The sequence below is a fragment of the Tympanuchus pallidicinctus genome, unplaced genomic scaffold (genome assembly GCF_026119805.1).
Source record: "Tympanuchus pallidicinctus isolate F22 unplaced genomic scaffold, pur_lepc_1.0 scaffold1, whole genome shotgun sequence".
Taxonomy (NCBI): Eukaryota; Metazoa; Chordata; class Aves; order Galliformes; family Phasianidae; genus Tympanuchus; species Tympanuchus pallidicinctus.
In genome coordinates, this window is record NW_026294618.1 from 73,671,719 (window position 1) to 73,685,215 (window position 13,497).

Below are 13,497 nucleotides of genomic sequence, written 5' to 3' on the forward strand. Positions count from 1 at the left end.
CCTTGAAGACTCAGCAGTTCTTAGTGTAAGTCTTTACAATTAAAAAAAAAAAAAAAAAAAAAAAGGGGGGGGGAAAAAAAGAGCTGATTCTGTACTTGGGGCTGAATTCATCAATTTCTTTTGATGACGCCAGTATTCTCCTTTGATAAAGTCTAAACTTTCTTTTAAAGTCACAGGTTGCAGTGCTAAAAAAAAAAAAAAAAATCACTGAAGTGAAAATAGTGATTACACTGTTAATAGTGATTACACCTATCTGACATGTTGGATACAGGCTAATGTCCTGTGGGACTGTGTGTACTCAGAACCCCTGAAAATCAGGGAGATAGTTTCAAAACATCCTTAAAAATAGTTTCTTAAGTCTTAGCACCACTTGTTCTCTCAAGTATTGTAAGCTGTCCTGTGTTAAAATTCCATCTGAATTCTGTAGGACTTTTATAGGTAAATGTGTGGTCTCAGGTGTGGTTAGCCCAAATACCCTGACAAAGATCAGTTCATTTTTTGAATATTGCTTATATATTAATAACTGTTTAGAGGGCTGAGAAAGAGATGTCTCTGCCTGTATCAACCTCTGCTAAGTATCTGAAGTCTTCGGAGTGTGTAAATAAGGTAAATGCATGTATAGTGGGTAGCCAAGAGAACCGAAACCTTTGCTGTATAAAGCGATATGAGGTTCTTATCCTTTTTTGTTACTGTTTGGGCAGTGCCAGCACTTGAGATAAGTTTCTACCTAGTGCTTTTATGCCTGTCTTACATGATTCTTAAATGCCATTCCATTCTTGCATTATATTAAAATTTAAAATCTGCTCTAATTAAATGGAACTACATATACTAGCATTGTCTTTCTGTTGCTTACATATCTTCTAGGGTGAAAAACAACAGAAGCTGTGAGAATAGAGATGGTATTAGAGCAAGTTTTGACTTAACTCGATAGAAGTTGAAAGACAGATAAGCATTTGTTTCAGACAAAACTTCTGTGATCTTATTGCAGCAAATCTACCTTGCCAGCTTAGTCCTTTGATATCTTAGGTGTTTAGGTGATCTGCTTTGTTGGAGTGATGTATGTTTATATATGTTGGGGGGGGGGGAGGGGAGGAGAGGGGGAATAGATATGGAATACTCTAGCATTTTCAGATTTTTTTATGCATGTTTCATGTCCACATTACTTAGAAGTTATTAAATACACTTCTGACATATTTATTTAGTATCGTATTCCTGCACTTGGGCAGAAATGCTGGTAACTGTCCAGCATTTTACGTTCCTTTCATATGATGAACACTTTAAAATTCCTTCAGTTACAGTTAAGGAATAACAATACTTCATCCAAGTAAAGGGATTTTATACTCTGGTGACAAATTGCAAGACATGATAAATGAGTACTCTAACAAACAGGTTGTGCAGAGAGACTGTGATTCCAATCTTGGTGCTCTGGAAAACAAACATAAAACTTACAGTTCTTTAAGTTCTTCAATTAATTAATCCTTTAATAAAGAAAGCATACAGTTGAGTTAGTTTTGAACACAAGCTGTCTCAGAGCTGGCAGATTAGGGGATGGGTATTAGTATTTTAACAGTGATAGCAATTCCTTCACTTTTTAAATTTTAATCAGATATTATATATGGTATCTTCCTACAAAGCAAGAAAAACCTTTTTTTCTTTAAGTTACTTACGCATTATTTGCAATCCAGAAATGGAGTCGGAAACAAACCTGAACTGCTGCTCTTCCAAACATTACTGATACTGAATACAAAGAATGGTATATCCTTGTACTTTCTTCTAGACTTTGAAAGAGGACTGCTTCAGATATTGGCATGGGTATAGGCTTAAGATATTATTTTTTTTTGGCATAAATTTTATAAGACATGTTTCTTCCAAAGATACCTGAGATATCTGGAGGGGTACTCATTGAATCAGGAGAGTAAAATGTTTTAATTGTTATGTGAGGAATATTTTGGAAAAAGGTGTGAAGTACAAGTGATGTTAAATGGTCAATTATGACTGTTCCTAGGGCATCTTTCAATTGTCATGTATTTTTGAACAGCAGAAAAGAATAGTAAAAATATCACCATGAGATTTTTATTTATTTATTTATTTTGCATGATAGTACATAATTTCTCCAGCTTCATTCTAGCCATTACTGTTTGAAAATTCATGGTCATTTTGAATTCCTCCCCTTATTTTCAGAGGTGTTGACTAATGTTTAAGAATCTTGAAGAATGTTAGAGAACATTTGGAGCATGCTTGGTTTTTTTTGCTATTTGTGGTAATATTTTTAGAAAGAATTAAAAAGTTTTCTTTGCTAAATTTATCAACACATTTTTTTCCACAATCTTTAAAAATAATGAAAACATCATAAAAGAGGTGGAAAACTGAATCTCTCTATTCAGGCTCTAAACTGATCAGCAGTAGTATCTATTCATCAAAGGTACAGTTTCTGTTCTGTTCCTTTCTAAAATCAGACTTCTCCAACCTTAGAAATGCTCCACTAATGGCAGTGATGGTATTTTTATATTTAGTTTAACATATAACTCACACATTTGAATATGTGTATACTAAAATGCTTCTTAAGTAGCCTTACCCATTTATTTGAATATGTTCATTTAAAATTGTTTTGCTTTCTACTTGTACTTACTTATATTAGTTTCTAAGCTAAAGAAAAATTAGATTGAAATTTTTAGTGACACCCTGACTTTGCTTGTTTAGACTTGCTGATTACTTGATTTCAATCAGTCATCCTTTGTGCGTTTGTATTTTAGAATCAATATCACTAGTTGTCTTTGGTTTAATCACAACTATGAGAAAAGACAAATATTATCTATGAGATCTAATACTGTATTCTCCAGAAGTTTGTTCCAGACAATGGAGACCAGATGAGTAGTAAAGATGAATAAATTTGCTCAGCTAACAGAATACAAAAGAGTAATGTGACTACCATAATATCTGTTTACATTTTTCATATTCTAGCTTGAATGACTAAGTGCAGACCTACATTGGGCTCTCTAACTAGCATTTGCCATAGGTAATGAAACCCTGGATCATTATCTTAAATTGCAATACCGCCACCATGATCTTTTGGATATGTCATTCATCTGTGGCTGCAAACCATAAAATGTTGTTAGTACAGGTTAAAAATTTACTATTGGTTAGATAAGAATGACCTGGTAACTACTTTTTTTTTTTTTTTTTTTTTTTTTTTATTATTAAATTCTGGTATTTTTGCAAATATTACGTATTTCTAGAGAATATAATTCATCTATGGCTTTTACCTATTATTTCTAATCTAAACCAGACTGTTATTCTCATCTGTATATATTTAGATGGATGGCATTCTATGCATTTCTTTTATATTTAAAGGAGATAATTATAATAGTGAATTCTGCTGCTTCAAAATATTTTTAATGTAATTATTCTTCTGTATGTAAAAACATAATAACAGACCTCTTTCTCTGAAAGAACCTTCAGAGAGTAAATAAAAATCTATGTGCACTTCCATTGGAAATTTTGAGGCAGAGCCATTCTCCTGAAGTAGTATCTTTTGTTGCTCCAAATGAAATTACTTTGGCTTGTCTGTGAGAACACGGCAATGCCACCTGAACAGGGACAAATCTGTGACAGATGCTTTGGGCTTCTCTGTCCAGGTCTCTGGTAAAGTAATAACCAAATTGTCCTCCACCAAGATCTCTTATAGAATTCAAGCTATGATAGCTATACTGTCATGTTCTTGTACTTCAGTAACTTCTAGGTTATTTTTGAACAAAGCTTAACCACATCTGTAGTTTTAGCAGACATCAAGCCCTCATCTGCATTTTATGTACTATAATTCTATGACTAAGATCGCTCCTGATAGTTGGTGCTGGTTTTGCACCTGAACTTCATATTGATTGAGGTACTGTCACTTAAGTGCATATAGATTAAAGTAAGTGGATGAAAATTACCTTAAATCAGAAATCATAATTTTGTTCCTATATCTTTCAGCCCCTTACATTTATTTTTTTTTCCTTCAAAATAATTCAGTGTTTTTAGTAATCTTGCTACCATTCATTTAAATAACAGCTACATTAATCATGAGTTATTGTTAAATTTTGATCAACAACATTTGATCATGACATAACTGTTCCTGAATATATTGTCAGAGATCACACTTGAAGTAGTGTGTTTGAGGAACATATTCCAGCAATTTCACTAGGTATATATTAACTGAAGTATGTATCTGCATGTTGAAATAAAATACACTCTATGATGTGCCATTACTAAACTAATCTGTTATTTCAATTTCAGTATGTGAGACAGAAGCAGCAAAAGTTTATCAGCTATCACTAGAAGAGCACCTACAGCCTTTCAAAGACAGCATGGAGCAATTCATTAGTCAAGGTAAATAATGAAACGTCACTTAACCTTTTCATGACATTTCAAAGACAAGTTATGGGAACAATGTTTATACATTGTGGGAAAGAGACTGTTTATTTTGGCATCATAGAAAGATGTGGATTAGTTTAATCAGATGCCACACAGTTCTAAAAGATTTACAAAATGATTCTCTTGTAACGTAGGTGACTCGTTTTCTTTTGCATGACAGCAAAGACAAATGCTATTGGCTCAAGTGTGTGATCTGATAAGTTCAACATTCCAGTAGAAAACAATTTTACAACCTTTGTTCCTAGAAAAATTATTGAAGCTGGATCTGTGTCATTAAGTTCTTTCCAAAGAGATAATTCCTTTAGACGTGCCAAAAACATGCAGTAAGTTCAGCAAAAGTACTTAGTTTTTTCCGTATGTAAGGCAAATCCATATGAAATTCTTGGATGTGATTAATGGAAAATGCAAGAAAAGATTTAAGTATCCGTGATGAACTGGCATCCTGAGTGCTAGAAGGAATAAAAAACACAACAACAAAAAAACACTTCAAAAATGAATAGACAATGTTTTACTAGACTCTTCTTTTGCAAGATGGTAGGAAAAGTATGGATAAAATTAATTTTTAACTAGCAGCATGTCACAGTGAAATACTGAAATACTGCACTGAAAGAGTATATTCTGATACAATTTGGAATTGAATGCATTAGATTGGCAGTGGCCTGGTAAACAAATCAATGGCATTTTAGCTTTCTTGGTCATGTTACTTCTCCTTCTGCTTGATAATATTTTTTTTTAATAGAAGATGTCTGTTACCTCCTGATCAGGTGATTTATGTGAAGTGAGTTTCTCCTGATTACTCAACATAGTTCTCAGTAACACATTTCTCTACATGTAAGAGAGAAATTATTATTAACTGTTTGTGCATGATGTTTGACAGACCAGGCTGGTATGCATTTTTTTATTCTTAATTAGAATATCCAAGGTGATCATCTGTCCAAACATGTAAAAAGGGAAATTATACAAATTTCCATATGTATCAGTACAGGCTACCATTTTCCTAACTACTGTGGAAAAAATTCACATTTACAACTATGAAAATTGCAAAAACGTTGTTTTGAGCTGTGTATGTAAATTGATGCTTCCTGAGTCAAACTATCCATTTGTCAAATCTGGCAAACAGTGCTGTGTCCTGCATGACTAGATATGGAACTGCAAGGGCTTCTCAAAAAGCAATGCCTCCTAATTTTTTCTGTTGGTCCCTGAAGTCAAAGGCAGATATTGGAGGTATGGCAGCAGAAATTGAACTTTCCCACCAGTAGTCCATTACATTATGCTTTCTTACTATGTGACAGATGGCAGCAGGGAGGCAGCCTGGCAAAATGGCGTCTGATATAGAAGTGCATATCAAGCAGTGGTGTGTCACTGAATTCCTCCATGCAGAAACAGTTGTACCCATTGATGTTCATTGATACTTGCTGAACAATAATGGAGTCCTAACAGTGGATGTGAGCACAGTGAAATGATGGGTGGTGAATTTCAGCAGTGGTAGCAGTTCTTTTTTTTTTTTTAAATGCAGCATTCAGGCTCTTGTTCATTGCTGGCAAAAATACCTAGCTACTGGTGGTGACTGCTGAAAAGGTGTTTTGTAGCTGAGTATTTACTCCAACCAATAGTGTTATTGAGCTTTTTGTATCTGCTTTAGTTTCCAAGGAAATAGCAAACATTACTTTTGGAGCGACCTACATATGTTAAAACTGTATTCTTGTTGCGCAGATGATATGCAACTAGTAACATAGACATATACCACATATTTTATGTTAGGTTTATATTATTGATATATGTAGATAGGGAGCTATCAAATCATGAGCTACTCTTAAACAGATCAGTAATGGTACACTGTAAATCATGCAACATGCTTGTCTATTAATAAAAAAAAAAATCAGGTCAAATATGGGGCTTATATTACGTCACGTATGTGTTACTTTTAGAAGCCACTCACTCTGTATTGTAGCCTTTTTTTGACTATGACTTAGGGCAATAATGTGGAGTAAAAGCTGCAGTAATTTTTTTTATGAGGAACATGAGGAAAAAACATATAGCTGTGCATCTTATCCATGAAGAACTTTGCTGTGTTATTATTAGTGGATCTTGCTAAAGCATTAATAACTGGAAATCCATAATGTAAGTAAAAATATCATGATCACTTTTTAATTGAAATAATTGGAAATGTGCATTGTGAACACAATTGTGACTAAAAAGCTTGTACTGTTTACAATTTTGAGGACTATTTTTTAGTATTTGATTGCAATGTAAGAAAGACAAAGGTTAATATATAGGAAAAAAGAATCTCTGGTTAAGTTAAAAAAAAAAAAAAAAAAAAGTAATTCTAAATACCTTTCATTATGAAATCCTTTGTTTTTACTTCATGGGGTTGAATTCAGACTTGAAAGAGGCCATGTTTAAAGCAGGATTTCTCTTTCCTGTTCAGTGTTTGACAGGCTTTTGATCTAGATATTTTTTCTAGGGGCTTTTGTTGTTTATGTAGACATAATCGATGAGTCTTTTCAGCTAGACTGCACACATGATCATTTAGAAAAACAGAGGGACAATTCTTGGCACCTTTTAGGGATTTGTGTTTATATAACATATGCTCTGGGCAAAAAAAAGAAAAAAAAACGCTAAGCTTTAAGCTTTATCTTTTCAAGTTCCAGTTTCTCTAAAGTCAGAAAAAGTTTTAACTTATAATTCAGATGAAAAACATTTTTCATAAGCATGAATAATTTGGCATGTTTATATGATGTCTTTTCAGAGTAGATAACTTGTGTGCATAATGGGACCCAAAAGTTCAAAGTAGCTAGTTATTCACTTAAGCTTATTGCTAAACTTGCGGTTAAAATGGAAAATGAGTTTCTTGTAGGCAGAAATACTTGGACATCAAATTAAGTATTCCTGGCAAGGAGATAGAAAAGCAGAATAGTGACTGTATGTAACTATGCACAGTTATGTAACTTTAAGTTACTATAATGGGTCTGGCTGATTGTTGCTATTGATGTATTAATAAAAACAAAATTTCATTTTCATTAGAGTCATTAGAGGCAAAAATGATTGTTCTTCTAGCTGAATAGTGGAATTTATTTCTTTCAAAGGATAAAGAAGGGGAAGAAGTAAGGTATGTGTTCAGAGTCGTAATGTTTCAGATCAAAATGTTGGTGGTGTATATAGCTGAGGCTGCCTAGCATTTACCTTGCTATCCTAGTCAGCAGTCTAAAGTGTCATTGTATTCATCAAAATAAGCAAAGTAGTCAATCTATTTAATAGAAAATCAAAATATCTGCTCCATCTCAATACATGCAGTTTCTGAGGGTCTGCATGTGTCAGAACCTCCAAGGCAAACCTCTGTTCTCCCATGTATTCTGTCCTCTTTTTGGAATCACATGTAGTAAACTATCAGTCAAAAATTTTGTTATTCTCAAATTTAAATATCAGTAATTTCTGTTGAGATTCTCTGTAGTCCCATTGCTTTAAAAACAACAAAAAACCACTTGCACACAGGAAATTGAAAAGAAAAATGTGTAATATTGCAAAGAACTTTATAAAAGTATTTTTTCTTTATTGCATATTTCTAACAATCTTATTAAAGTTTATACTAGTATTTGGGAGATAGTCCTTTATAAGTGAAACATTATTCAGACCAAATTGTGTGAAATTAGTAAGTATTGTTTGTGTCTCCTCGGTATAGGAGTGCAAACTCCACTGGAGGTTTCTTTCCACATGTCAGTCCACACAAGTTACTGTAGTTCGTAGAACAGAAATCACAAAGGAAAACACTATTTGAAAATGCAGTTGCTTTTGGATCAGTACTTTTCTGTGGGAACACACAAACATCTGAGATCACAGCCACATGCCTCAGTTCAGAAAGGTTCAGAAATCACTTTTTTTTTTTTTTTTTCTGGAGCAAACCTTCTCAGGATACACAGGAGACAGTGAAAGACTGGAGGGTGTTAATGAGCCTGCAAGTTAGAGGATAAATTCATTAGACTTTACTAATCCTTTAACACTTGATAGGATAGCCAGCTCAAGTTTAAAAAAATAAATAAATAAAAATACTGTACATGGATCAGCCACAAATGAATTCCAATCCCCAAGTCTTAACTGTGGTTAACTTTGCAGTGAGAATCAGTCTGTGATTTTTGCTTTTAGGACTCCAGCTAGGCTGTACATTCTTGTCAGCCTGATAAGGCAGGAAACGTCTGATAGGAGGCAGCAGCCACTGCTCCTTCAGACAAGTCAGTCAGTCTGGTTTGGTACCTGAGAAGAGGCAGGATGTTCAAATCACAGATTTTCAACTAAGATTCTATAAATTCTGCAAATGTTTTAGTCTTGAAATCTGAGGAAGGGATCCGTTATTGTTCTAGTTACTGAATAAGATGTCATTAATTTTAGATTTTTTTAAAAAGTATTATGTTATAGGATATTTTAAGAATAGAATGCATTGCATATAAAAGAAATAAAAATGATTTTCAAATGGTTAGCTAGTTAGTCTAAAACCAGGAATAATTCCAGAGTGGTGGTATGTTTGGGTGAACAAACTGACCATTCAGCCTTTGGCTCCTTCTAGTCTTGACAAAAATTCTTACAGTTATTAGCAAGTGACAGTCCCAGGTTTCATCCTGCTGAACTACAGATTCTTCTCCAGGCCCGAGTTTTAGCCACATCCTTGTGACCTTGCAGGATAAAGATGCTAAAATTGCGCTCTTGATTGAACTGTCTGTAACCATCTCTCTTTTTGCCAGGAATTCAGTTTCCAAACGTTTAGTAAATGAATATATAAATCACAAAGTGTGTTGTATTTATCTCTATAGCTGCAACCAGCTAGTTGGAAATAACTTTCTCTTTTAGGTCAAGCAGCAAAAGGCTGTATATCATCAGATGATGTATTGTGAATAAGACTAAATCATCAGACTGAATTTTGGATGACTGGGTTCAGTTTCTGGCTCCAGAAGACTGTGAAATGAATGCTGTTAGGGTAATCTTAATTCTGGCAATTTGTAACACAGAATGATTGATTTTGCAGTTTCCATTTCCGTCAACTGTTGCTCTTATAATTTGATTAATACAAGGGATACCACTGCATAAAGTTTTTTTTCTAAAAATAACTGAGAAAATATGACTAAGACCATTAGAAATATATAAAAACTTAGGCTTTAGTTTTTCTTTAAAACAAACAAAACAAATGCACAGAACATCTATAGGTTGAATACTGTGTAATTTCTATGAAGGTGTTCACTTTAAATAATGCCTTCAAAATCTACTCATTACTCAGACAAACTATTTTTTTCATTGTAGAGTAAATTTTTGATACAGAGAGAGCAACATGCAATCATTATAATAGAAATACAGGAATCACATTTTAACTAGTTCCATAAAAATGTACATTTTTTGTTAGTTTTTTTTTTTTCATTGGATTACTGAAAGAGCTTTTAAAACATTTTGAGTACTGAAAGCATATTTTTTATTTTTTTTTTAGATCTCACACTGACATCTTGGTGCTAAAACATAGTTTTACCTCAGTATTTTAAAAACTTCACCCCAACTCGAGTCAGCACCTCCATTGATTATGATATAATAATCCTAGTTCACATTATGGTGTATTTGCAACACTAAAGACTGTTTAAAGGTTGTTTTGGCATTTGTTGGGAAGAGGATATGTGTTAGTCATCAAAACACAATACAGGTCAGCTACTATGAAAGCATTCTGAATGGATGCAGCGGATAAATGAAAGCATTGCAGATAGGGTGCAAAATCACCCCTTCTTCGATAAAATCTTAACAACTAGTTGTTGGGATGGTAAGTTAAAATAGAGAAATTCAAATTTAATTCATGTTTAGTTGCTGCACTGACCCTGATCAGCATGCAGTGGTATGTTCTCCAATGGTCCACAGTTCAGGTTAACAGCTAGGCATCATTGCTTTTAAATTAGACATGAAACCTCTTGCATACCTAATAACACGTATTTAGTTTTCAGTATGCTAGGTAACAGCGCATCTGTTTAGTGCCTAATCCTGACCTCCTGAGACCTTTCTGCAGTGTAGCATTTTAGAATCAGTAGCATGGAGTGAGGTGGTCAAAGCTACGTGTGAACTACATTGTATTTTACTTCTGTGAATATGACCTTTAAGAAAGTTAGAGTGAATAGTCTCTAAATGCAGTTAAATAGAATATAATGGATTAGTAGTCTTGGATGTGGGTCTTACTTCCACCTCACTTCAGTGGAAAATAGATTCCATCTTTTAAAGGGTAACAAATTATCTATTTACCAGATTGCTGCCTGAGATGGAATGAAAGATCAAACACAGAGGTAATTCACATCTTGAAACATGCTTTGAGTGCTTGGCAAGACTTTTGCTGATTTTTGTTTTTGTTATTATTTTTATTATAGTTATTTTTGTGATGAAGGTAGAGAAGCTCTGGAACAGGTTGTCCCTTCCCTGGAGGCACTCGAGGTTAGAGCAACCTGCTGTAGCTATAGGCATCCCTGTTCATTACAGAGGTGTTGGATCAGGTCCCTTCCAACTCAAATGATTTAATGATCAGTTATAGTATTCTAGACTCCCTTTATGGAGTCTTTTATTTACAAGGTGGTTGGGTTTTTTTGGTTGGATTTTTAGAGTATTGTTGATCACTTAATCATTGGTATGACTGTGGATCTTAGATCTATGGATCAGCAAATAATTTGACTTGTCCCTGTCATGTAATACTATTATGAAGTGCGACTGGTTGAAGTGACTATAAATGTTTTGGCTTATCCTAGAAGTGTTGAAAAAACAGGAACAACATAACATGCTGCATGTTTTCTAATTAAAAGTTCTATTCCCATTTGTCATTAAGAAACTGGGGTCTAAGTGAAGTATTTAGAAGTTCTGTTTCATATAGCCATGAAAATTTTAGAAAGTAGGGGAGATGGAGCAGGGTATTCTTCCTGCTTGCTATCTTCTATGAATGTCATAGGAAATCTAGAAGGATCCTGAACTCCTGCTAGGATTTCCAGAATAAAATCTTTCTTCTTTTGCAGTTTTCTTAGCATAAATAATACCAGATAATAAACTATCCAAATGTACTTGGATCTTTGTTCAGTGTAAATAGAAATACTTAAAACTATACCAACATAGCTCTAATGACTTATTGTCATTAAGCTCTTTGTAAAGTCATTGTATCTGTCAAAAAAGTAATAAAAACCAACAACCTGGCTCCACTTGAAAGTTACTGGAAAGCACGTTCATATCTAATTGTAAACAAATACTAGTTAATACTTTAAATAAAAAGTGAAAAATAAAAAAAGATTTAGGATGTAGACAAGCAGATGAAAGGATTCTTGTTGCTTTCCATCTGAGATTACTAAAATGCATTCCTGTATTCAATTACCTGAGAAGATGTGATATCCCCTTGAGAGAGATCAGGAGATCAGAAGGGATAACAGTTTTGTGCATCTCCTTATTCATAGTCCTTTGAAACCAGTTCAGTAGAAATAATTTATATTGCAATAGGGTTTGTGGCCAGACAGTGACTACAGACAGTAATCACTGGGTCAAGATCATAGCACAGGCCAACAATACAATGTTATCATGGAACACAAGTGCTGAAGAGGGACATTTATGTGCCGTTTGAGTAGACCTATGATGTCTACTCAGAATTGCTTCTGAATCTGAACCAGAAAGTCAACCTGTTTTTTGACTATGCTTATTTATGCCCTTTATGTGCAAATGTACTTAATAATTTTTATTAACTGTTAAAGTCTATTTTTTTCTTACAAAATTCCTATTATGGCATGTTATAAGCTAAAATATGCATATCACTTTATGTATGTGTATAAAAAAGTTTGACTTTCTACTTATTTTTTTACAAAGCCACTAAGCTTCAGCTCTTGACATCACCTAAGGATTAATTATTTAACTCTCATTTACAGTTTCTTCTCTCCCTCTCCCCCAAAAACAAAACAAAACAAAATCCTGTTTGATTGTTTCCATTTAAAATAACTGCATAGTTTTTCCCAGTGCCACTCTCGTAGCCAACTACATTAAGTTTATTAAATGAAACATGCAAGTAGAGCAAACAACAGAATAAAAGTCAGAAGTTGAGGCAACAAATGTTCAGAAGACCAAAGGGGAGAAAGTAAGAGGTGGGTATTTTTTTGTTGCTTGCTTGAAGAGCTCTGCACAGACTCTGGTGCCTTTGTTAGTCTGCTTTCATAGCTAATTTTGTCAAGGTATTTTCAGAATCAGTGTTGAACAGTATTCTGATATCCAAACAATTATTTTAGAGCTTTCTGAGAAGCACTCAAAAACTGTATGTGCAACCAAGAACAGAGGCAACTTTATTAGGAGCTCTGGCAGAGGTCCTGTAGACTTTAACCTTAGGCCTTAATGAAAGTGTAGCTATGTGACCTTGTGGTGGTTATTCTTCCAACATCTTATCTCTTTGGTCTCCCTTTCTCCTGTGCAGAGGTTGTTCCTCATGGCATCAGATGGACTTTTCAAGTTCTCAGACTTCAATGGAGTTGGGTCAGTGGAAGTATGAAAAATGTAACCTAAAATCCAACCTTCCACACACACTTAAAAAAGTCAGCTTTTTTTTTTTTTTTTTTTTTTTTTAATTTGATCCTTGTTGTTGCTTGGTTGGGTTTGGGTTTTTATCTTTTAGGACTGGAGAGCAGTGAGCTGTTCCTCTCCAGAGTAGATATATTGGCATGTTTTGGTATATTTTCAGTCTCAGCTAGTATTCATTCAGCATCACAGTGGAGGGGAAAAAAACAAAGTTATTGTCAAAGCTTCTGGTAAATTCTACAGCAAAGGCTTTTAAAAGTTTTGGAGTGTTTTCTTTTTTTCAGTAAAATGGATTTCTAATAATTTCACTACTATTAAAATGTAAGTAACATAAGGCAGAATCATCCCAGTTCAAAAGGTAGTTGCAAGACTCTGATCTCCCTGCTAGTCTTAGGGCAAATATTTCTAAAGATTTTTAAACTTTCTGGAAGAGATGATAAAGAATGGAATGTACTTTCAAACTTTTTGCAAAAAATCGCAAGAACTGATAATAGACACAATATATGTTGTATGTCTATATGGAACATATCTATATGTAATGTC

The 13,497-nt window shown here is 33.9% G+C and overlaps 1 protein-coding gene across 3 annotated transcripts in view; it reads left to right on the forward strand.

Moving 5' to 3' along the window:
• The window catches only part of FMN2 (formin 2), a 142,537-nt gene that overhangs the window by 94,898 nt on the left and 34,142 nt on the right, over window positions 1-13,497 (forward strand). For all 3 annotated transcript variants that reach the window (XM_052701734.1, XM_052701750.1, XM_052701742.1), the window contains one exon: window positions 4,276-4,368. In XM_052701734.1, coding sequence (XP_052557694.1) covers window positions 4,276-4,368 — 93 coding nt within the window. The remainder of the gene's footprint in view (window positions 1-4,275; window positions 4,369-13,497) is intronic.